We start from the raw sequence: 24659 nt of genomic DNA, 5'->3' as shown, positions 1-24659 counted from the left end.
AATGTTTTACATTTTTTCATCGAAATCAAATCAATATTTTAATGTTGTTTTAGGTTCAAATATTAATAGATGGAATATGAATGCTTAGCGAGATTGGGTAGAGTCCAATTAAAAATCTAGGCCGGGCTAGACTTATTATTTTTATAATTAAATATCAAATTTTAATATACTTATATTAATTTATAAATTTAATCCTATTATTTTTTAATTAAATATTAAGTTTTAATATTTCAAGTCAAATTTTGAACATTAACATTTTTAGTTTCTTTTAAAATTGTAATGACTATATATTATACATTTTTATTAGATTTTTAAAATGGTAACCACTATATATTATACATTTTTATTAAATCTTATGAAAACTCATAAAATTAAATTTTATAAGTTATAATGTTTTTAAAAGAAATTTATTAATTTTTTTTTAATTTTTTTAATAAATAAATAAATAAGAACTCCTTCCCAAATTATTAATAATAAATTTAGAATTAAAATTTGTAAATTATATTTCGTAACAGGAAATAGAAGGATAAGTCAAGATCAAAACCAAACCGTGTTAAATATATATATATATATATATATATTTTTAACCTAAACTTACCATTTAAATTCATCAAAATCTTTATATATATAATTTAAAATTTTAATTAAGGTAAACATATTTAATTATTTTGATTGCAAAAGATTTAGTCAATTATAAGTGATAAAATGTGAAAACTGTTTACTTGCTCATATTAATTTGGTATATTTATAGATGGGAATATTATAAATAATAAGTCTATAATATTTTAATAATATTACACACTTTTCATATTCTTCGGCACATCATTTCTCTTTCCAATTAAGTTTTCTCATAATTTTTAATTATTTTATTCTTTATTAATAATTCAAATTTTCACATGATATCAATAGCTAAAGGATGATAGATGTATAACATATAAATATAGATGAAATATATAAATGAATTGGTATCTAAATCAGAGTCGATAGTTATTATCTATATAAAACGTGTACATAGGGTGAGAATTTTCAAACTAAGCATATTTCAAAATAATATTTATTAGACTATATGCTATAAAATTTTCTAAAAAATATTTATTAAACGGTTATAAATAACATTAAAAATATTTATGTTTAAAATGAGGTAAAATACTGAGTTAGTAAGTAAATTACGATAATGCTTTGCATTTTTTTTAATATTATAGGATATCCTTTTCGGACAAAATGAATACTCCTTCAAGTACTTCTATGTTTTCAAACCTTTTATACCTATATAAATAATTATTTCAAAAATTAAAACATTTTTTTTCTTTTATACCATACTTTATTTATTATTAAAAAAGAAAATATTTTTATCAAAATAAAGGGGAGAGATTTGATGTATGACACAATAAATTAAACCCACTCATTTCAAAATTAGAAAATAGAGTCAAAAACATATTTGAAAATTTTAAAATGGAAGTTTTGATGGTCCAAATCCAATGGCCACCAAACGGAGAGGGATAACCCACCAACCCAAACTTTATCCGGCCCTGTCTTTTTCGCCTTTTGACCATGTTGAAAATGTGGTAATGAGTTTTTGTTTCAAATGACTAAACCTTAAAAGGTAAGGATTCTATAGCTGATGCTTCTAGGATTCGGATGCATCCTCACATACCAACTCAAGTTTTTTCGGTATATTTTGTTCTCACTCGCATGTATTTTAGTAAAATTCTACACTAAAATTCAGAAGAGGTCGCCCTACACTAAAATTCATAAGAGGTCACCTACCCAAATTGATTAAGGTACTTAGAAAGGTAGACTCACCTTGTTAGTATAGGTAGTAACTTTTGTTTCCTTCAAATATTTTTTAGTCAATCTTATCCTCATGATGTGATCTCATTCATTCATGTACCTCTCATCTACTCAGGTGTCATATAATAGATCTATGACTATTCAAATTTATGTCCAATAAATATCTGGATTTTAAAAATTATTTTTATATCTAATAAGTCTTAAATATTTTTTAGTTATAAATTTATCTAAGAGAGTTAAATCTTTATCACAAAAACATTTTTTTTACCTTATTTAATATTTTGATATGATTGTGTGCTAAACTAGTTTTTAGTTTTTAGTTAATCCACATCCGTTAAGTTTGAATGGTGTCATGATAATTGAGATTAATAATTTTAATTTGATAAATTTAAAATATAAGATTAAACTTATTCCCTCACCATAGTACAAACTACAAATTAAAAATGAATTTTTGTTCCGGTTAAAAGAAAGTAATTGGGTTTTGCATGAATGAAGGAGGAGAATATTCCAATTTTAGGATAGAAGCATCTCTCATGAAGAATATTCCATTTCAAGGGATTCGTGGATGAAGAGAAAAAATTTCTGCTTAATTTCCTTTATAACTAATTAACCTAAATTATTTAAAAAGCAATCTTTTAGAAAAAGTCAAATTTATTTATCCACCAATAATAAATTATCCTTTCAAAATTGACGATTTAGATCTTGATATTCAATTAACGTGGATTATGGGCTAATTTTGAATTGAAAATAACTTTTTGTTTTTAAAGGAGACGTGAGTGAATGAACTTCTTATTTGAGAATATAATTTTATTGTGTACAAGTGAAAAAAATATAAAATTAGAATAAAGTTTTTGATTAGCATCATAATCAATAAGTTTACTTTTTTAATTTATAAATTAAAAAAAAAAGTCTTAAATGTATAACTGGCCGTTCGAGTTCGTGAGCAGCATTTTTGCGCGTGGGAGTGAACGTGAGATGACTCATCCCACATTTCCACTTTTTCTTATTATTTAATTTCTTTTTAATATTGGAAAATAATTAATTGTTTTTTCACAATTTTCTTTATATAAAAATATAACCTAATTTGTTATGATATAATCAACAAATATAATAAATTAAAACAATTATTTAGAAAACTCTGCTTATAAATAAAAATTAATAAAAAAATTGGGAAACAAATCTTTATAATTATAATTATAACTATTATACTTATATATATATATATATGATGCAACAGGGCAGCTTCGCTCATTTTCCTGATTATTTTATTTACATTGGGCGTTTTGGTTTCTATAAAATCAGCTCCCATTTCTTCCCAAAACCTCTCCTCCTCCATTTCCTCTCTGTAATCTCTCTGTTTCTCCTCTGTTTTTTTCCCCAGAAAACTTGCAGGTGTTTTTTAATGTTTCCATTCTTGTTCTTTCATGCTTTGTATTCATGTCTCCTGTAGTCAGTGAGATCCTTCTCTCTGGTTACATTATCAACTCCACTCTCCGCCGCCGCACCCATCTCGTTCAGTCTTTCTCTGTTGTATTCCTCTACTGGTTCTACGTCTTCTCATGAACTAGCCTCCCATTTCCCTCTTTCAATCTCCTAAATTTTCCACTAGTCGAACGAAATTACCATCTGGGTTCTTTAATTCGTGCCATTTCAAGCAAGACCCATATCGAATTTCCATCCCCTTTATCCAAAAGAAGAGACTACCTACCTTCTCTGTTTAAAACACGACCGGATTCAATGGCGTCTCCGGTAGGAAGTTCATCAGGATCTCCGAGCTTCGACGAAGATCTGCGACTAATCGTGGATCAGAGGAAGAGGAAGAGAATGATATCGAATCGAGAATCGGCTCGCCGATCTAGGATGCGAAAACAGAAGCAGGTCGACGATCTGACGGCTCAGGTGGGCCAAATCAAAACAGAGAATGAGCAAATCGCCGTCAACATCAATTTCACCACCCAACTTTACCTGAATCTGGAGTCGGAGAACTCGGTGCTCCGGGCACAGATGGGGGAGCTCCACTACAGATTGGACTCGCTGAACGAAATCATAAATTTCATAAACTCGAGTACTAGAAACCCGTATGATCCCGAGCATTATGGTGAAGTTTCTGGCATTGATGGGTTGGTTGATTCTTGGGGATTCCCCGTTCTCAACCAGCCAATCATGGCCGCTGGTGACATGTTCATGTGCTGAATCAAAAAAATGAAAAAAAAAAACGAACAAAAACAGGGTGGTTTCATCATTGTTATCGGTACTTGGGATTGTTTAATATGGATAATGTTCTACTTTGAAATGTAATGAATGTAGCTTCAATGATAATTATAAGTTTAATTGGAAAAATGGGAGGCCCCATCCGTTGTTCTTTTACCCATCTGCTCAATTTCATATAAAAAAAAAGTTAATCAATTTTTAGAATGCATTATAGCATTTTGGAAGCAAAAGAGGGGGCTTTCTTATGGACTCTTTATAAGTTTGAAGGGTCCATTTTGTAGGAAAGGAGAAATAAAAGAGCTAAACAAATGAACATTATTGAAGAGAGAGGAAAGAAAAGGATTTATTTGGTCATGAAATGATTGGTTGGCGTGTTGTTGGCTTCGGGTTTGCATGGAAATATATGTATATTATAAATATATGTTTCTGGAGAAAATAATGCAAAATTGATTGGAAGTATTAGGTAAGGAACAAACTGGAATATAATTGGAGCGCCCAAGTGGAGGAACCAAACACACGATGTTATTCCAATTATCAATTATAACATTATTGAAACGATGATGATGCAACACCAAAATTCTGATCATCTTACCTCTTTTTTCCTTCTTCCCCATCCCAAAAATAAATAAATAAAACAAACTTAGCCACAACCTACAAAAATTATGATGTTTGTTTTTGAATTCTACAAGTGGGGCATGACACCGGTTTAGGTTCAATTTTGAAAAATTAAGACTATAGAAAATAGGCTAATCTTAGTAATAAGTGGACAATATGTATAAAAATCATAGTTCCCAAGTGATCTATATTTGGTGAATGAAGTTCATCTTATGTGATTTCGTGAATTGAAGTTAGACTTTATAAATAAAATCAACTCTAGTTGTTACTCGATTGTTTTTTTCGTTTTTTCTTATTCTTAAGATCTACCCACAAGTTGGAGTTGTATTTACGCTTCACTGACTTCGAATAAAATTCAAATAAAAAAATGAAAATATATATTCATTATTTAAAAAGTTAGGGTAGGAATATCAATCATGTTTATGCTTAATATAATAATATGCATATTCAAATAAATTATTATTACAAGCAGTTGAAGGGTATTTTATTACTTTCCAAAAAAAGAAAAAGAAAAAAAGAGAGTTAGGGGTCATAATTATTAATTAATTATTTTAAGCTCAAGTAGTGAAGTGTGATTAATTTATTAATTAATTATTTTAAGCTCACGTAGTGAAGTGTGATTAATTTATTAAAATTACTACATTGGAAAATTTGATTTTATACTCCAAATTTCAACCTACGACAAGCAGTCACCTCCCTTCCTATTTTTACACGCATGGCTTGATGACTTCACAAACACATCCTAGATCCCTTTGGATTGGCTTCTTTTTTTAATTAAAATACTCATAACTACCATTATTATACACTAATTTACTAACTCTATAACATGTCGTGTTTTAAACTATACTCATTTGTGAATGTATTTTAAATTATACTGTGCATTAATTGCACTATAGGGTTATAGGCATGATGACCTCCATTTTGGTTTTGAGACTCAATTATAGGTTAGATTATTAGTGTTTTCGGATTTAATTAGGTTTACATGTTAAATAATCATATTTTAAGTAGGGTCAAAAAGAGTAGATGAGTTGTGTTTTACTTCCTAATTAATGTTCAATTAGGGTCATAGTACTCATTAACAGTAGAGGGTAACCGTTCAAGTTATCTTTGAACTTTTTTTTCTTAGCTTCGCTTTCCTCCTATTATAAAACTCGTCCATTTAATAAACATTTTTCACATCTTTATAAGAAAATGATTCAATTTATAAGAAAATGATTCAATTTTTTGGATCATGTAGTTAGCTAAAGATTTCCACACCCTGTACCCAATAACTACGAGAACCAGTAGCACAATCTGGAACCGACCATACGAGGAATTCATGGCAATTACTACCATTTTTGCTCTACTGCCACCGCGCTCTTATTCTTATTTTAGACGTCTCAAAGATGAGTTTTTTTAAAAAATGTGGAAACTAGAAGGTTCACGCGGTCAAAACAACTTTGTAGTTCTAAATATCCAATCAAATCACTCCATCTGACCGACTCAAATGCCAGCCAGCAACATCATCTCCATTGCCGACATGACACTCACACCTGTCCTCACCATCACTCCCCACGTGGCTTTCCTACACTACGTGTCAAATAAACACCTTCCCTCCTTGGATTACATGCACGTGTTTCTCAAACTTTATCTACTAACTCCATCTCTATTTAAATCTCACGATCTTTACTTCAAAACATCATCCAAATTCTGAAACTTGCTGAATTATTTGTCATCCATCCATCTCTGTTTTGTTTTTTGGGTTTTGAAAAATGTCGCATTTCCAATCTGGAACCGATCAGTATGGCAACCCCGTTCGCCAGACTGATGAATATGGCAACGTGATCCACGGGACCGGTCAGCACGTCGACCCGCATCACCGGACCGGTGAGTTCCGTGATACGGATCAGTATGGAAACCCGGTTCGGCGGGGCGGGGAGTACGGTGAACCGATCGGCACTGGTGGGACGTATGAGACTGGTGGCCACGGTGGCGTGGGTTATGGCGGAGGACACCAGCAGCAGCATAAGGAGCATGGGGGTATACTTCGTCGCTCTGGAAGCTCCAGTAGTTCCAGCTCGGTAAAATTTAATGTTATATGATTACTTTCATACACCAGTGTAAAAGAAACGATTTTTGAGTTTATAATAATAATAATAATAATAATGAGGTTGAAATTTCAGTCGGAAGATGATGGGCATGGAGGGAGGAGGAAGAAGGGGCTGAAAGAGAAGATAAAGGAGAAGCTGCCAGGGCATCATGACACGGCGCAGCAGCCACAGGCAACATCAACCACCACACCTGGCGGGTACTCCTCGGTGGAGCACGGCGGCCAATACGAGAAGAAGGGGATAATGGATAAGATCAAGGAGAAGTTGCCGGGACATAACTGAGAGGCGTCGCCCACCATATCTGGGTGTAGATATGATATTAATAAAGTGATAGCTGTGCGTGTAATGGGGACTTGTGTAGTGTGAGAGTTGGTATGGCTAAATAACGAGGGAGCGTGGTGGTCGGTTTGTGGTTGCTGCGTGTATTATGTCATTTATGGGTTTGATATATGTACGTCTCGTTTGTGTTCATCTATCTTCTACTTGGCCTGTTTTACGTTTCAAATCTACCTTCTTTTCCAACCTATAATTGCTAGAATCATAACCCCATAATACAAGATCAAATCATCCTTACGGGGATTTGATGATCAATTCTAAGTAATTATAAGGATGTTGAGCATCATAAAATTTAATCATCCGTAGGGATTAATAAATTTACTACATTTGGAGCACTAGAATTAAGATAATCTAAGGCTTAGGGGAAATATCCCAATAAAGTTTGAAGTAGACAATGTTTCAAAAATGATTAGCCTATAAAAACCATGAATCCTAATTAGGAGGTAGGAGATAATGTTACGGATTAAATAATAATAATTATTATTAATAATAGATGTGTATATATTTTTGTATAAGAGGAGAGATAATGTGAATATTTAAAATATTCTTACGGACTAAAAACTAAAAAAGGAACTCACCACAATGAACCCAATTTTCTAGCCCCAATTTCACCCTCCCCGAACGTTGTCACTCACTGGAGCTCACCGCCAGCGCGACCATTCTCTTGAATCCCAGACCTGACGGTTTCCACACCGATTGGATTTTCTGACGGAACGGATCTTACGGTAAGGGTCGCTGGATCTACCTGCTCTGGCTGGGTTGTGAGTAACAAAATCAGTATGTTCTGGACTGCAATAAGGTATTTCGCGACGAAGCCGAAGCCGAAGATGAAGCCGATAGAGTTGAAAACTCCGCCGGAGCAAACGCAGACAATCACTAGAGTCATATTCGACATCGTTAGGGAGCATGGTCCGCTAACCATAGCCGAAACTTGGGATCGCGTTCAGGTAAGCATCATATTCCTGTTTCTGTTCCGTCATTTTCATGTTTCGCTTCAATTTTATTTCGATTTCTTCATCTCATCTCTATGAACTGTGGAGATTTATTATTCTATATGAATTAGATTCACATAGAAATCAGAATGATGGAAGACCGCTATAGAGTAGATGCTTTGATCATTTCAATTGGGGTTTAGTTGTGACCGTGAAGAATAGTTCGAAATGAGAATTCGGCTTTGCTTTCTTGTTGAATTAATTGTTCAAGACAGTTTCGTCTCAGGAGAAATGTTGCCTCTTTCCAGCATTTTAGGCTTCAAAGTCCTAAAAAATTAGTGTTACATTTAACCCATCCAAATGCCTCAGAAGTTCATACTTTCATAGATGATGGGCTCCCAATGTACCCAGTCTGAGTTGCTCTTTAGAAATGAAGGACACAGTTGTAAAACCTAATTAACAGATCCTGTTCAAGTAAGGTCGGAAGTCTGAGTTGCTCAAATCCTAGTCAAATGACCATTGCCGTATTTACAATTAACAAAGGGGATGATTGATGAAAGTGCTTTTAGCTTTTGAGTTGGTTTCTGTGTTGAAGGGTATAGGTGTAGTCATGTAACATAATAGCTCAACTAGAATGGGAAATGTCACAGTTCCGGGTACTGTTTGTTCTGTAACTTGTGCTATTTTGTTAGAAAAAATCTTTATACGTAAATGGTGTTGTAATGAGCTGACAAGCGTCCATTTATTTTCAGGAAGTGGGTTTGAGAGGATTAACAAGCAAAAGGCATATGAAAATAGTGATGAGATGGATGAGGGAACGGCAGAAGTTAAGACTGTTGTGCAATCACGTAGGACCTAATAAGCAGTTTCTTTATACCACCTGGTTCACAAAACCCAACTTCGGACAGGCAAAGCCACAGGGGCGTAATTCTTCCCAACCCAAGAGCCCTTGAGTGCCTGCAAATTACCTGTAAAACTGCGACTGTTTCTTCTTTTTAATGGAAGCTGTTCTTTGATTATTACACAAGTGATGTCTTTATAGAATGAATGACCAATATCGAAACGATTTAAATACTGACATTTCTTTTGTGTATAATGCTAATTCCTTAATCTTAGAACAATATGTGATAATAGATTGCATCAAGGGTAGTTAATCAGTTGATATTCCTTTTGCTTCTGTTTATCTCCAAATTCTATATATTAGGCTGTTGTCTAAAATCTTTGCCTTATCAAAATCTAATAATCTATCGTCCATCTCCTTGCAACTTGTTAAACAATTTTTTTTTTTTAATTTTTTTATTGAAATGATCAACAAACGTATGTGTCATTTGCTGAAGCAAATTGCAATTCTCAAATTAGTATACATTCTAGAATAGCTCTACTGTTGAACTTTCAAGAATATGGAGGGTCTTCGAGACACCATTGCAGCTGTACGTTTTGGCCTATAGAGCTTTAACAAACAAGTTAGAAATCTTACTACAGGGGTCTTCCAGATGTTAAAGAGATAACTGATGACATGTTGTCAGTTTACTTGCTCTGTGTTGAGAGATGAGCTGCTTTTTCTAGGCTAGTTGTTCATGTTTTTCAATGCTTATAGTTCTGGAGTTGTAGTCATGAGAAATCGGTTCCTTGAGGCTTAACTATTTTTTGCAAGGTTCGCTAAGCGTGGTGAATGGTTGACAATGTTTTGAAGTCCCATTTTCTTATTGAATGGCTGACATCCAGTGCTTTTCAGATGATATAGAAAGTAGGAGACCTCCTTCGGAGGTTGAAGCCCTACTTTGTGCGAGGTGGACATGATGCTCCCAAGTTCCAACATACAGTGCTTAGTTCATGTCAATCTTAATCTTGCTTGTGAAGTTTTGACTATACACGTAGAATGCCTGATATTTAAAGGCTTTGCTGATAGTCTTTTCTCGTGTACCTTCTTCATGCAGGAAAAAAAAAAAAAAAAAAANTTCTCGTGTACCTTCTTCATGCGGAAAAAAAAAAAAAAAAAAAACAACTTTTTGACCACAACCTTCGTTAAGGTGTGTTCGAGGATGCCCTTTAACAAATAAACTTTAGTAAAATAAAAGTTTTAATGTTACTTTCAAATATGATGATTATGAGTAGGAAGTGCTTTTCTATGGTGGAAAAGATGCTTGTCACACTCTCAAACATAGTATTAGTTGCTTAAGAGGTTTTCCTTTCTGCTTATTAATGAATTGCTTTATTTCCATTATGTGTTCAGGTTCTCCTTTTAGTACCAGCAAATTTCGTGGATGGCAATTGATTCATCAAGGGGCTCTAACGCTAGTTTGTCTAAAAGTTTCAATTGTTGCACAATAGTATTAATATAATCCTTATCAGTCAGCATAGTCTAGAATTGATCACAAATACTTGTTTCTAACATGAGACTTAAAAATATCACACATTAGCTGGTGAATCTCTTCAACTAATCTTCTGCTTCTTTTTCATATAGGTTACTTGACTCTGTAGATGTTGGTGGCTCATACACATACACTGCTTCATTTTCTTTCCTGAACTTTTCACACTCTGAAAAGAGATGATTCATGATTTGGAGCGATTAAAGAACACCTGGTGCATGCTCTTTCAAATGGGTTGACTATAGAGTAATCCTTGGAATATAAAAATTTCTCCATGATTCATGTGCTCAATTCATTTCTTTTAAGTACTAAGCTATTTCAGGATGATGACTGTGCATATAATGGGCCAGAAGAATGAGTTTATGAATGCCATCTAATATTTATTATGATCTTCTATCTTGTGTTTTCTAGTCATTGCTAGTCTCACCTTCTATCTTGTGCCTACTGACGTTTTCCTCTGCGGTATTGATACAGATTTTCAATTAAAGAGAATTCTTCCAAGTTTCAGGTTCAAGGACTTTTCGTTGTCTAGAATACTACACCTTTTTTGGAACTTTATTCACATACCGGTGGTGATTCATTGACTGTATTGCTGAATCTGTCTCGAATTACAACTATCGCTACTGATTAACTCAGGTTCGTTCAAATTCTTCTTATATCGAAAGTCTTTGTGCCATCTACAGTTCACAGCCTCGAACTGTTAGTTTGTTTGAGCTCTGTCGAGCTAAGATTGATTTCTACGAGAAATGATAACATTTTCAATCCATTTTTCTAGGTCAGAATTTGGATTGGACAACAAAGAAACACGACATAAAAAGGATAAAAGTTGGATAAGAGAAGAAAAAAAGGAACAAATGGGTATTGGTTGGTTAAGTAAAAGGATCTTTTTTATGCATCTCCAAAAGCTCTACATGAGTTCTTTATATAAAACTTTACAGGTAAGAAAGAACACTTTCTACCATAGGAATGATTTTGTATTGGGAAAATGGGGTTTCCCCACCAGAAATATCACTTTCTTTTGCAGCAGATTCCTTCGTCTCAGGTTTCCACCATTAACAGACTTCTTTTTCTTTTCCTCAATGAAAATGAAAGTTACGGCTGCTGAAGCTTTTAATGGCTGCAATAGAGATATATATGAACCTTGAGGATAAGGAATCAGTTCCATTTTCGATATCTTAATTTAATGGCATAAAGATGATTTAAATGACTAAAAATGGCTAAAGTGCTGAAGAACAATGAAGAATCACCTTTTCTTTTCCTTTTTTTTTTTTTTATGGTGATTAACGACAAAGCATCTCCTGTTTCACAGTGATTGAATGACGATGGCGACTTTGATATAATGTTGACTGAAAAGCAAAAAGAAGAAAATGGTCTATTCCTCCTCCATTCAGAAAGAAAGAAAGGTTTGTTTACATGGCAGATTATTTGAACCTCCAAATTACACAATCTTGCAGGAGTGACCCTCCAGTCATCGATCCTCGCCCTATTTCGAGCAATTGCTTGACTAAGAGATAGTTGAAAATTCCTTAATCATCCCGACACTAAGTATCGTCTTCTCTATCATCTATTCATTGGATATTAATGTGGATCCTAACCAATTGATGTATCTACTACTAAAGGTCAATAGTTCTCTCATTGTATAAACTCAAAGAAATTAAATAAAAATCAATTTTATTATTATTTGAACCAAGTAGAAGGAAAAAAAAAAAGAAATTAAATATTTTTAAAACAAAAATATTTATCAAGTTACAAAATAAAATATCATAAACTATTTGTGGTTTAAGTAATTTGAAAATGAATAATGAGTATTTTAAGTGGTTAAGAAATGTAAAATAATTACTTATTATTTTGAATAATTTAATTACAATGTCTAATTATTATTTTTATATATAAAAAAAAATGTCCATCAAAATGAGATTTGGACCATATTACTATGGTAGACATGAACATTAAAAATAAGGGCATGCCCGAAAATAGTCCACGTGATTGGAGCCACGCACTGCGTCTTCTGACAAGGATCCAGAATATTGGCTTTACGACCTGGGCCCACGGTCTTGTTTTTCCTCCCTTTTCTCTATAAATATCCCCCACTTCTCTCTCATTTTTCCTCTCCACTTTTCCCTCCCATTCTCTCCCATTCAAATGGATTTGTTCTTCTTCCACAAAACAGAGAAAGGTTTGAGCCCTAATCTCCTCCAAATATTCCCCAAATTCTTCCGATTCCTCGAGCTCTGCTTCCTGCTCCTTTTCCTCTCCTGGAGCCTCTCTCGGCTCCCGATCGCCCTCACAATCTCCGCCGACTTCTTCCGAAAACTCTTCGGCTTCCTCGCCAGTCCGCTCTTCGGATTCCTCCTCTGTAACGCCATTATCTTCGCACTACTTGCAAAACCTACCAAATTTTCAGACCGCAGCGCCGTAACCGTCGTCGATGGAGACGAAATCGATCGGATTTACGCAGACCTAATCGAAAAATCTGGAAGCGACGACGTGCATGAACGCGAGGTGGAGATTGTGTACCAGGACAAACAGATAATCGCGGAGCCGATTAGTTCAATCGGTCACAAAATTGAAGAGAGGAACGCGGATACGGAGTCGGAATCTGGATTAGATCATCCGAAAGTGATATTGAGGACGCTATCAGAGAAACTTAAGCCGAAAACGCAGAGTGAGAAGCTCCGACGTTCGGAGACGGAGAAGTGCCGGAATCTGGAGCATTCGCACGACATTTTGTACTACCAGGACGATTTGAGCAGCGAGGAATTTCAAAGGAAGATTGAGGCGTTCATAGCGAAAGAGAAGAAGTTTCGACGGGAAGAATCTTCCGCCATTGTACTCCACTGAGACGGTTAATCGCCGGTTGAAAATACGACTACAAAAGGCAAAAGAAAACTTTCAATGTACAGAGTAAAATTTCTCATACCTAGAGAAGGGTAAAGTGGGTATTTGACTTTAGTTCTAATTTTTCTTTAGGGAAGGGGATTTTGTTTGTCTGTTACTCGTCCTATGGTTCTTGGTGGATTTGCATTTGACAACTGATCTATGACGTTAGTTTGGAACCAATTAGGTGACATCTAATTTTCGACTTATATATCTCATATAATGTTAATAAAAAAAAACATGGAATTAATTTCGTATATAATATCGATTAATGATGTTAAACTATACTTAATCACATAGTATGATAATTAGTAAGGTAGTACGATTAAGCAATAACACAATATATTTGCATTACTTGATTATTAGATCACCATTAATTCACATCTAGACAAAATTTAGAACTAATTATCTCACTCCCACATAAAATCAGCAAACCCATGCGCATTTGCTCTCTTTTTCGTGGGGCAATTGCATTGATGCATCGGGAGAGAGTTTTATCATTTTTTTTTGGGCCGAAGGAGCAGCCCAGATCGACGATGCTGAAGCTCGCCGGTGCATCGATGCTAAAGTTTATAAAATGGAGTAAAGAAACAATGGAAGGTTGAAGAATAGGGTTATGGAGGCAAGTTGGTCGACGTCCGTTAGAGAAGCAGGACGGGCACGTTGCACCACGCCTTAACACGAGGAAGAAAGTAGTGGGTGCCAATGCCAATGTTGGCTTTTGCTACTCCCAATACAATTTTATGGTTTAGAACTGCATGTTAGATCTATAAAAATATGATACATATAAGAACAAGAAGCCTGTTGAAGCGAAATAGATTTAATCCTTAAATACACCTGTTTCCAAAAGTTCTTTATTTCCGAACAGGAACAGTGAAAAAATTATTCAAAACCTGGAAACAAATCCAAGGATGGCTTCAAGAATATTGAAGCATCTAAAGTGATGGTGTTTCGGGGAGGATGATTGTTAGAGCTGTAACCAGAGGACATTGTTCGTGACCTTTGGCGTTTGCTCATCCATCCAACCTCCATATGTTATTTGCGATGAAGGTCGGGTCTTTTATGAATATCAGCAAAATATTTCGAAGGGCAACACCTCCAATAAAAAATTACGTCTTAAGAAGCTCTTGGTACTTTATCAGCCAGTATGTTATCTGGAAGGACAAGCTCTGGAGGGGTTTCACGAACAACGCCCAACATCGAATCATACTCTTCATCGCGTTGAGCAAACTTCTTGCGAAGAACCTTTTCAAATTCAATTTCATCAAAGCTCTTAACATTTTCAGCTGCATGAACCTGTGATAAGTTGGAATAATTAATGGCTGACTGGGAGAAAAAGGCCATCTCTTCTTCTGTAAGCTTCCTCAGGAACCTTGCTGGATTTCCTCCCCATACCTGTGATTGATTAGCAACACTCAATATTTTATTTCAATCATGACAGAACCCAAGTAGTATTGATAACATAGAAGGTGGCACTAGATATCGAAGTCAAATGATTAAGATAGGGAGACCTCTCCACATGGGATCCTTGTATTCTGTCTCACAAGTGCTCCAGCAGCAACCATTGCATGTTTTTCTACGTAGACTCCATCAAGCAACGTTGCTCCCATACCCACAAATGCCTCGTCCTCGATAGTACATCCATGTAACACAGCACTGTGACCTGTCTAGTTCAAATTCGAAACCATAACACACACCTCTCAAGGGATGGATACATAATTTGAAACGAGATTCTATCACTCACCGACAGTAACATTATCTCCAATGATAGTTGGTAAAACCTTTCCACTCAAATTGGATTTTGCTACGTGAACTAATGAGTTGTCTTGTATATTGGTCCCAGTGCCAACACTGATGCTGTTAACATCACCTTCATAATATTTTGCAGTTAAGACAAATATAAACATATAGAAGAAGATAGGTAAGGAAGAAAAGAAAACTGGTTTAACAACTGGTTCTCACGCAAACAAATTTTGGCATAAACAGGAGTATTGTCCTACTTAAATTAAAATACTCATCAGCCAAACAACGAAGTGGTCATTTTGCTCATAAAAAAAAACTGGCAGGTTACTCTAAACTTTAAAGCCATTAAAGTACGAGTCCTGGTAGAGATCAGTCCTAGGAACACAAAACATTTGTAAATACGAACAAGCAAGCATGCAGGAAAAACTGTTCAATATCTGCATGACCTCATACTTGATCACAAACTAAAACTTACGGCGCCATTTGATGACCATTGGGCTTTTGATTTTTTACAACTTCTACAATGAGTTTCATCTTTGAGATCTTCTCATATTCTTGCCTCAAAGAAATTTCAGATTATCATATTTTTTAACATTATGTGCCAAACATGCGTTCATCATATTTTCTCCAGAGTGACCATTACTTCAACAAGCTCGCTAATCATTCAATCAAATGAATTTCAAACGCCAATAATATTTTTCCTAAAAATGGCAATTTTGGGTTAAGATTATGGATGAGGTACTCTTAAACACAATTTGCATAAGACGTAAAGCCCATAATCAGGATTTCTGGAAAGTAGAAAAGCAGAAAACTAACTTAGTGGGTGGGTAGGTGGGTGATAAAAAATAACATGAACATCTTCAAATTCAGAGAGGCTACTGTTAAGCTTACCTCTAACACCAAAAAGTGAATTACATGAAAGATTTCTAATTCGATATTAAAGAAGAAAGATTAACACATTTACACCAATAAAGAGCATTAGAAATAACCAAATCCAAGAAACTATCAAAAAGGAAAAATTTAAGCTAATTGATCAATGAAATTGCTTCTCCTCCCAGAAAAATAACGTTAAGTTTACCTCTCAAAACACAGCCATACCAAATGGAGGACCCCCGTCCCACCTGCACATCACCAATGATAGATGCACTAGGCGCCACAAATGCATCACTGTCAACTACAGGAGCCTTGTCAAATATGTTCATGAGCGTCCTGTGCCTAGATACTAAACAAATAAGACTCTTTATTAGCTAATGTCATTTGAATAATTTACTTAAAGCCTTTCAATATTTGCATGAATCAACCTTAGCACAAAAAAAGCAAGGGTTCAACAGATGAATTTCCAAGGCATGTAAAGTTTTGCAGTGTATATAATAAAACCTCAATCAAGTACGAAATACATACATGCCCAAAATTGAATTTAAAAATGACTTGTGGGGGGTAGAAGTGCACATAGAGATGATCGTGACCTGTGGATGTGATGGCTATTTGTGATAGGTGTGGTGAAAGGCATGGCAAAGATGCTCCTCGAGAGATGGTGTGAAGTCAAAGAATAACATAATGCACCATCAATGTTCCACTATTTCCATTTTTCGTGTCCTTTTGAGAAGCATTTTGCGTCAGACCTTGCTTGCAAAGTGTTTGGGAACAGCCATTAATTTGTAATCTATTTTCTTTGACATTGGGGTTCTCAGTAATGGAGGTACTAGTTCAAAAGAAAAGAAGACGGACAAAAGGATGTATTATCAATCACAAACAACTATAATGAACATCCAGAATCTTCATCGATCACAAACTACTATAATCCCAAATCATGGAGCAATAGAGGATGAAGAAGTTCTACAGCTTCCTAAGGTGGAAGTTCTCTACAATTAATATCTAACTTTAGCACTCTAAATTCATGGTGCTATTTTCTGAAAGATTAGCTAATGAACAGCCTAAACTGAAGAATATGGAAACCTAATTAAACCAACACCCTCATGTCATAAAAATACTAGTTTCTCCAGACAAACATGAACACAGATGCACATCTCTTACGCAACGATAAGACTATAATAGTTCATATCTACAAGCCGAAACATCACAGTACAATATCTAAGTTCATGCCTTCACATATCTCGTCCAACCAAAAAAGATCCTCGTTCGAATGTGAATTCCTTGAAATCTAGTCAAGATGTAAAAGGGCATGCAAAATCAAATTTCCTAGAAAAGCCTACAAAATGTACATTGCGGTTTTATTTCTGCCCAGAAAAATGCCAAACAGAAGTTATGAAAAATGAGGTCTTTCCATTACATCGATTAGCTCAGAAGATTGCACCAAATTGAAATCAGCGGGAAAATAGAACACTAATAGCAATTAAAATGGTGAAACTTCAAAGATCATAAAGAAGAATGTGGAAATTAAGAAGGTTACGTTGTTCTTGAAAGTAGTGGTTTCCTTGGAGGCGGCAACCAAGGCGATCGAGGGCTTGGCCGGTCTCTCGGATCCAGAATCCGACGGTGTAGATTGCCTTTCCCAATGTTCCCATCTTCAACACTTGTTCGTCGTCCTCTTCGTCACCCTCCAATCTTCAGCTTCAATTACAGATGCGGGAAATGTAGAATTCTACAGGAAGAGTGCCTAAATTCATAATTTTTTCCTTTTTATTTTTTAATTTCATCTTTTCCTATTAATTTTATTTGTGGCTAAGACTAAAGTTTTTTTTTTTTTTTTTTTAATTTTTTAATTTTAAAAAAATTAAAAGTAGAGAGTTTTATTAGTTGAAAAAATCAAACACATATTAAACACAAAATTAAAAATTAAAAAAAAATTATTAAATCATCTCTAACTTTTAAAATGGTAATTATCTAATAATCATAATAATGAAAAAAGATTAATAAAATAATCATGAAAAAAGATTAATAAAATGTTGAGGAGGAAGAGCAGGCTATGCTGTTTGGGCCTGAAAATTTGCTCTGTTATCGTATTTTTGTGCATTCTCCTGTTATTGGTCCTTTTCTTCTGATCTTATTTTTTCAGATACAGTAACTAACAACATCAATATCTCTGACAATTCATCTTCTCTTACTTTGATTCCTTGTTCGTTCTTCTTCTTCCCTTTCCAATCGCTATCTTCTAATTCCGTTATTCGGCTGCATTTTTCACTTTTCAAGTTTGTTTTTCCACTGTAGTGTATCCCCCTTTTCTTCCGTTCGTGGTGTTCATCATCAGTGTGATTTTCTCGATTATTCTTGCACTTTCTTTCTGGGTTCTGTTCGTTTGTTTGAACCCTCCAATTTGATTGAGATCAGGTGATTTTTGGGGTTTTCACTGGGTGTTTGGTGAACGGATTTTAGGGTTTTGGGGGCGACTTTTTTCTAGCCGATGAGACTACTTTTGGGTCTTTTTTCTTCATCGATTCGAGTTTTGCTGTCCCGTGCGTATGGATGTCTTTTTAGCAATCTGAATACTTTGAGCTCGGTCTCGCTTTAGATATACTATGTATCATTTGGTGAATTCGTGTTTCGTTTGCTCGATTTTGATTTTGAGTTTTAGTTAAACCAATTTTGATGAAGCCGTAAGTTGTTTATACTCAGTTATCTACTTGTGTTCCAAAGTATCTTATAGGTACGATGTAGCTTGCGAGATGCTAATTTCGTTCTTTCCTTTGGCTGGCTGATATTGTGTTGCTTAAAAGTTTAAAGTGCTGCTTGAGCGTTCTAAAGGTCTTGGTGTTATATAGATAATTCAAGTATTACATTGATGGTGTTTGTACTGTATGTCAATGTTTTCCTATTGGGAGCTTATTGTTTTCCATTTTTTTGTGCAAAATTTTGGATAATCAGTTATGGCCACAGAGGAAGATCTTGATCTGTCAACTTTGAAAACTCAGCTCAGTGAAACAAATGGAAATTGGAAGCATGAAATGGAACGGCGTCAATCAAAAGTAGATGTGCTGCAAGCAAGGCTTGTGGAGGTAAAGGCTTCTATAGAAGGTTCTGGGGAAGACTCTAGAAAGGAGCTAGAGGTTCTCTGGCGAAGAGTTACGACAACTTCTACATTGTTGACATACTTGAAATCAAAAGCTAAAATGTTGGCAGTGCCCCATTTAGCTCACTCTTCATGTGGTATTAAACACTTAGAAGGAGTAGGATTTGTTGACAAAAGTGGAACACCACTGTCTGGTTGGTCTAAGGGTATTGATCTTTCTTCATTTGATGGTTGTGAAGAGGAATCCTTAATGGTTATTGGGAAGCCATGTGGTTTATTAGATGAACAAGATGCAGCTTATATTGGTCAAATACTCAAGTCTGTTCAGATAGTTTCAGCTGTAATGGAAGCACTTGTCAAGAGGGTTATTCTGGCAGAATCGGAAGCTGCTGAAGAGAAGGAAAAGGTACATTTGGGTCAGGAGGAAATTAAGAAGAAATCAATCCAGATTGAGAACATGTCCTCAAAACTGGAGGAAATGGAACAGTTTGCTGTGGGTACTAATGGTATTCTAAATGAAATGCGGGAGAGAGTTGAGGATCTGGTTGAAGAAACGTGTAGACAGAGGCAAAGAGCTGCTGAAAATGAGCAGGAACTATGTCATGTTAAGCAGGACTTTGAGTCCTTGAAATCATATGTCAGTAGCCTCATCACTGTTAGAGAAACACTTTTGTCATCGGAAAAGCAGTTTCAGACAATTGAGAGGCTGTTTGAACGGTTCGTATGTTTTTTTTAATGTTATATTGCTCTGGTTATCCTGAATGCTCAGTTTGTTTGGTAGATTTTCCTGGATGATTCAATTTGAGTCTTTTCTTTCGTTATACTCATGGCTTCTTTTATTTTATTTTAACTTGAACTGCACCTATATGATTTCCTATGCACTAAGATTTTGTTTGTACTTGTATTGCTTTGTGAGCCAGCTCATGGCAGACCTTTAGAGCTCAACAACATAGTTTCACGTAATGGATTTTTCTTACTGTTATTTGTGTTTTTCTCAAGGGACAATCATAGGAAAATGCATTGATTGCAAACAGTTGAAACTCCATGAGCTTAATGATCTTTGTACATGTTTGTTTCAAATAGGTTTTTAAACTTCAAAAAAATTTTAATAGATCCATAAACATTCAATTTTGTGTCTAATAAGTACCTAAATTTTTTAAGGTGTCTAGTAAGTTTATGTTTTGTGTTTGTTAAGTCCTTGACTTTTGAATTGTGTCAACTAGATCATTGACTTATTTGACATCTTTTAGAGCTCATGAATATGTTTAGGGACCTATTAGACACAAAGTTGGAAGTTTAACAACTTATTTGACATTTTTATTGTCAAGAGACTTATTATATATAAAGTTCTGGACTTGTTGTACTGGTTATAATTTAGAGAATTATTAGACACAAACATAAAAGTTAGAGACTAAACCGGTAATTTGAGAAAAAAAAATATCCATGGTGAGCTAATTTTGAAACTCTTGAGATGTGAGATTGGATAATAATACTCAGAATGGTAGCTTGCAACTCTGATGATGTTATAAATTTTTGTGAAGAATACAGAGAATGGGGCATGGAAATGTGAGTTTGTGTAGTTTGCCTAATAAATAGTTTACACAGGCTTTTAAATTCTATGAAACAGGCTAGTTGCAAAGACAAGTCAGTTGGAGGGTGAGAAAATGCAGAAAGAAGTAGAAGTTCAGAAACTTATGGAAGAAAATGTAAGGTTGAGTGCCCTTCTTGACAAGAAAGAGGCTCACCTTCTGGCCATGAATGAACAATGCAAGGTTATGGCCTTGAGTGCCTCACATATTTAGTCCAGAAACTCCTCCTCCTTGCTCATCAGCCAGCCTAGTAACGCTTCATCTCGGTTCACAATCCCAGGCCAACCAAGGTGTCGCCAGCATCAGGTATTCTTGCGTATAAATGTATTTACAAAAACCCCTGTGGACTATAGTGTGTAGTTCCATAGTGTTCTAGCTCTTCCATCTGCTTCTACGGAGAGAACTCTCAAGGTTTTTCTTCATTGGAGTTTAAACTTGGTTTGTGAATGGTTCCTTGCTTCCGAGATGTGCATGTGTATGCTTCCAAAGTTGGTATCTTTCTGCCCTTTGGCGCCCTTCATTAGTTTCCCTTTTGGCATTACAATTCTTTGTCTTTTGTCAGTTTGATTCAAACTACAATGCTGACATCCTTTTAAGCAGGTTCTGGGCTGCACTCTCATAGCTCCCCTGCTTGAATTCCTTCTTCCCAGTTTTAAAAATAGATACATTTGAAAACCTATGTTTTCTTTTTATCTTTTATTTATGGAAGTATGGTAAACTCTGATTTCGGGTCATATTTTTAATCTTCATTACAATATTGAAAATAGGATAAGATGATGAGTTGTAAATTCTGATGTCGGGTCGATTGAGTTAACCCAACCAAACAAGCTCCAATTCTCAAGAACTTAAATAAACTTTTAATTTAAAAAAAAAAATCAATCAAACCAAATCTCAAATCCATTCTAATTCAAGTTAACTTTTACCATTTAAGTATTGAAATAGTTATACAAACACAGATTAATCTATTGTGTTAAAACCTTGGAAAATAAATATTAATAAGAATGTTGGTGCACGGAGTAAATAAAGGCAACAAATTTAGTAATAGAAATATAACAATAATAAAATAAATTAAAAGTATGGATGTAATCTATTACAAAAAAACGTAATCTATTTAAACTTAAAAAATACATATATAGTTATTAAGTTCTTACCACAAAAAAAAAATTCAAAAATACATATTCTGTTATTACTTTCAAAAATAAACTTGGTATGAAAGGTCAAAAATATTAATGGATAATTAAAGAGTTCTCACAAAAAAAAATTCAAAAATACATACTGTTATTACTTTGAAAGGTAATTAAAAAATTTAGATATAATCTATGAAATGTCAAAAATATTAATAGGTAATTAAAAAATTCTTACAAAAAAAAATTCAAAAATACATATACCCTTATTAAGTTTCAAAAATACTATAAATTTTGACACTTAATTAAAAAGTTTAGATATAATCTAGGAAATGGATGAAGAAAAAAGAAAAAAATTAAACTGGTTATAAAAATAAATTATTTTCATTGATACATTGAGCAGCCTCACATTTGGTAGCAAATCATTCTTACACTCTCTTCTTTCTCAATCTAAACAGTTTCCGTTTTGAATGATTTTTGTATTTATGATTAATAAAATAGTTGTTGAATTTGAACCACATGGCCACACCCACCCAAAATTTAAGTCAGGTGGAAAACATTATTATTCAATATGGCAAACTCTGTTTCAAATCGATACTAAGTCTTTCCCAATCAAGCCTATTGGACGAGAATCTTAACGTGTTGTGTGTTCTTCTACCAACCAACAGACCAACGAGCAGGTGGCTATCAAGAAGATTAAAAATGTGTTTGAGAATCGCTTCAAGGCATTGAGAACGCTTAGGGAGATGAAGCTTTTGAGGCACATAAGACATGAGAATGTGATTGCTTTGAAGGATGTAATGATGCCCGCGCATAGAAATAGCTTTAAGGATGTGTATTTGGTTTACGAGCTCATGAACACGGATCTTGATCAGATTATCAGATCGTCTCAGCCCCTTTCAAATAATCATTGCAAGTGTGTGATGTATCAGGTATGGATTCTGTATTCGATCTCTCTTTTTTGTTTGAAAATGTTTTAGTTTTTCGTTATAACGTGCGCTTGTAAGGAAAAGAGAGGGCGTGTGAGATATGGTGTAAGAATTCAATGTCCTGAAATTTTTGTACATGAATTTAATGTACTACAGCTCTAAGTTCCGATTCTAATGTTATTCTATATTACAATTACTTTCCGGCTTGCAGTATCTTCATTCAACCAACATTCTTCATCGGGACTTAAAGCCCCGGAACCTCCTCATCAATGTTGATTGTGATTTGAAGATTTGTGATTTCGGGTTAGCACGGACGAGCAAAGGCCAGGACCAAGTCATGACCGAGTATGTTGTTACTCGCTGGTATCGTGCACTAGAGCTTCTCCTATCCTGTGACAGCTATGGGACTTCCATTGATGTGTGGTCTGTGGGGTGCATTTTTGCTGAGATTTTGGGTCGGACACCTATCTTCCACGGGATGAATTGCCTCAACCAACTAGGGTTAATCATCGAAGTTCTCGGTAGTCCAAAGGAAGCAGATATCGAGTTCATTGATAACCTAAAGTCCATAAAATTTATCAAAGCTATGCCTTTCTCAAAAGTGGTACAATTTTCAAATCAATATCCACAAGCTAAACCTTTAGCTTTAGATTTGCTGCAGAAGATGCTTGTGTTTGACCCGAGGAAGAGAATTACCGTTAATGAAGCAGTTCAACATCCATACATGTCCGATCTATACGAAACAGAATTCAATTCTACAAATGAGGTTCACTTCAGTCTCGACATCGACGAATCACTTAATGAGCATGAGATCAAAGAAATGATATTGACTGAGATGCTCTATTATCATCTTGAAGCTACTCTAACGTAGACATATAATTATGTTGGAAGAAACACTATCTAAATATAATTCGATTGATTTCCATACATTTGACATGTAATCTAATGTATTAATTCATCAATATAATTTTAAGGACTTTCGTTAGCAACATTAATATTAAATGGATTGTAACCATAGCTACCACACTTATTAATGTTTTACATTTTTCATCGAAATCAAACCAACATTCAAATCAAATCAATATTTTAATGTTGTTTTCAGGTTTAAATATTAATAGATGAAATATGAATAGTTAGCGAGATTGGGTAGAGTCCAATTAAAAATCGAATGCACATTACTTTCTTAGATTATCAAGCTAGGTCCGGATCTAGGCTTAAATTAATTTACAAATTTAATCTTATTATTTTTATAATTAAATATCAAATTTCAATATACTTCTATTAATTTATAAATTTAATCATATTATTTTTATAATTAAATATTAAATTTCACATTTTAATATTTCAAGAACCTTTGAACACCTGTTCTTTTCTTATATTAATATTATAAATTTATTCATATTATTTTTATAATTAAATATCAAATTTTAATATTTCAAGTTAGAACACCAAAATTTGTTCTTGGAGTGAATATATATTATACATTTTTATTAGATATATTTAGTTTTTGCAAATGAAACTAATTGTTATATTTAGTTATTAATTATAGTTTATCATATATATTATATTTGATATATATTATATTTGATATTTTATGATAAGTCAAATATCTAAATGTTTGCTTTTTAATATATTTTCATTTATTATTTATTCCATATCCTTCTAATTTATTTGATTATAAATAAAGATAACTTTCTAGATGGTGTGGTGGATTAATCAGATTCTTTTGAATCCTCTGCTATTTTTTAACGGCTTTGACCCTTCAAGGGCAGTCATGGTTACCAATGGCCGAAACAAAAATACTCTTTTTTTTTTATTTATGATTTTTTATTTACTTTATAATAATGCTTTGCATTTTTCTTTTTTGAATATTGTAGAGATATCTTATATTTCTTTCATGTATCGGACTTATATGGAGTAATTATTTCAAAAATTAAAACATTTTCTCTGTTCACTGCAACACTACTTTGTTGAGTGTAAGTTTTATTTATTTATTTATTATTATTTTTTTTTTGGAGTAAACAGTTGATATTTTGGAATGTGTTTATTCGTCTAAATATAGGAGAAGAGATTTGGAGTTTCCTTC

At 34.1% G+C, this 24659-nt stretch overlaps 6 protein-coding genes and 1 pseudogene across 9 annotated transcripts; 6 read left to right on the top strand and 1 right to left on the bottom strand.

Annotated features, from left to right (window-relative positions):
- The first annotated feature begins 3036 nt into the window (after window positions 1-3036).
- LOC111481839 (bZIP transcription factor 44-like) lies at window positions 3037-4158 on the top strand. Its single transcript, XM_023127416.1, has one exon. The coding sequence runs from the start codon at window positions 3529-3531 to the stop codon at window positions 3982-3984; it is 456 nt and encodes a 151-aa protein (XP_022983184.1). The 5' UTR covers window positions 3037-3528; the 3' UTR covers window positions 3985-4158.
- Window positions 4159-6300: 2142 nt separating this feature from the next.
- LOC111481701 (dehydrin DHN1-like) lies at window positions 6301-7216 on the top strand. Its single transcript, XM_023127268.1, has 2 exons — window positions 6301-6677; window positions 6780-7216. Exons 1-2 carry the CDS (start codon window positions 6369-6371, stop codon window positions 6987-6989), a joined length of 519 nt encoding a protein of 172 aa, XP_022983036.1. The 5' UTR covers window positions 6301-6368; the 3' UTR covers window positions 6990-7216.
- Window positions 7217-7624: 408 nt separating this feature from the next.
- On the top strand, window positions 7625-9116 carry LOC111482027. Its single transcript, XM_023127653.1, has 2 exons — window positions 7625-7990; window positions 8728-9116. Exons 1-2 carry the CDS (start codon window positions 7823-7825, stop codon window positions 8926-8928), a joined length of 369 nt encoding a protein of 122 aa, XP_022983421.1. The 5' UTR covers window positions 7625-7822; the 3' UTR covers window positions 8929-9116.
- A 3370-nt stretch (window positions 9117-12486) lies between these two features.
- On the top strand, window positions 12487-13185 carry LOC111486513. The gene has a single exon (XM_023133698.1). The coding sequence runs from the start codon at window positions 12487-12489 to the stop codon at window positions 13183-13185; it is 699 nt and encodes a 232-aa protein (XP_022989466.1).
- Window positions 13186-14008: 823 nt separating this feature from the next.
- Window positions 14009-17588, bottom strand: LOC111481151 (gamma carbonic anhydrase 1, mitochondrial-like). Its single transcript, XM_023126508.1, has 5 exons — window positions 17375-17588; window positions 16043-16186; window positions 14966-15091; window positions 14733-14884; window positions 14009-14616 (listed from the first exon to the last, which is right to left on the bottom strand). Exons 1-5 carry the CDS (start codon window positions 17487-17489, stop codon window positions 14338-14340), a joined length of 816 nt encoding a protein of 271 aa, XP_022982276.1. The 5' UTR covers window positions 17490-17588; the 3' UTR covers window positions 14009-14337.
- Window positions 17589-17883: 295 nt separating this feature from the next.
- On the top strand, window positions 17884-21254 carry LOC111480593. 4 transcript variants are annotated; one of them, XM_023125724.1, is made up of 3 exons: window positions 17884-17977; window positions 18783-19648; window positions 20559-21254. In XM_023125724.1, the coding sequence occupies exons 1-3, from the start codon at window positions 17891-17893 to the stop codon at window positions 20731-20733; spliced, it is 1128 nt and encodes a 375-aa protein (XP_022981492.1). In that variant the 5' UTR covers window positions 17884-17890; the 3' UTR covers window positions 20734-21254. The 4 variants fall into 4 exon arrangements, with proteins under 4 accessions (XP_022981492.1, XP_022981509.1, XP_022981499.1 ...); XM_023125741.1 differs by having other exon boundaries at window positions 17910-18040; window positions 18787-19648; XM_023125731.1 differs by lacking the exon at window positions 17884-17977 and adding an exon at window positions 17989-18252 and having other exon boundaries at window positions 18787-19648.
- Window positions 21255-22129: 875 nt separating this feature from the next.
- Window positions 22130-23444, top strand: LOC111486497 (annotated as a pseudogene).
- Window positions 23445-24659: the final 1215 nt, after the last annotated feature.

The sequence above is a fragment of the Cucurbita maxima genome, unplaced genomic scaffold (genome assembly GCF_002738345.1).
Source record: "Cucurbita maxima cultivar Rimu unplaced genomic scaffold, Cmax_1.0 Cma_Scf00001, whole genome shotgun sequence".
NCBI lineage: Eukaryota > Viridiplantae > Streptophyta > Magnoliopsida > Cucurbitales > Cucurbitaceae > Cucurbita > Cucurbita maxima.
The sequence above is the reverse complement of the archived record's forward strand: the minus strand, read 5'-3'. Positions and strand labels throughout refer to the sequence as shown.

Coding starts and splice junctions, on each gene's coding strand:
- LOC111480593 (XM_023125724.1), top strand. CDS start 17,891: ATGCTGTTTGGGCCTGAAAATTTGCTCTGTTATCGTATTTTTGTGCAT. Junction 17,978..18,782: donor TTCTTCTGATCTTATTTTTT/CAGATACAGTAA, acceptor AATTTTGGATAA/TCAGTTATGGCCACAGAGGA. Junction 19,649..20,558: donor ATTGAGAGGCTGTTTGAACG/GTTCGTATGTTT, acceptor TCTATGAAACAG/GCTAGTTGCAAAGACAAGTC.
- LOC111481701 (XM_023127268.1), top strand. CDS start 6,369: ATGTCGCATTTCCAATCTGGAACCGATCAGTATGGCAACCCCGTTCGC. Junction 6,678..6,779: donor GCTCCAGTAGTTCCAGCTCG/GTAAAATTTAAT, acceptor TTGAAATTTCAG/TCGGAAGATGATGGGCATGG.
- LOC111486513 (XM_023133698.1), top strand. CDS start 12,487: ATGGATTTGTTCTTCTTCCACAAAACAGAGAAAGGTTTGAGCCCTAAT.
- LOC111481839 (XM_023127416.1), top strand. CDS start 3,529: ATGGCGTCTCCGGTAGGAAGTTCATCAGGATCTCCGAGCTTCGACGAA.
- LOC111481151 (XM_023126508.1), bottom strand. CDS start 17,489: ATGGGAACATTGGGAAAGGCAATCTACACCGTCGGATTCTGGATCCGA. Junction 14,885..14,965: donor TGGAGATAATGTTACTGTCG/GTGAGTGATAGA, acceptor TGAACTAGACAG/GTCACAGTGCTGTGTTACAT. Junction 14,617..14,732: donor CAAGGATCCCATGTGGAGAG/GTCTCCCTATCT, acceptor AATCAATCACAG/GTATGGGGAGGAAATCCAGC.
- LOC111482027 (XM_023127653.1), top strand. CDS start 7,823: ATGTTCTGGACTGCAATAAGGTATTTCGCGACGAAGCCGAAGCCGAAG. Junction 7,991..8,727: donor AAACTTGGGATCGCGTTCAG/GTAAGCATCATA, acceptor ATTTATTTTCAG/GAAGTGGGTTTGAGAGGATT.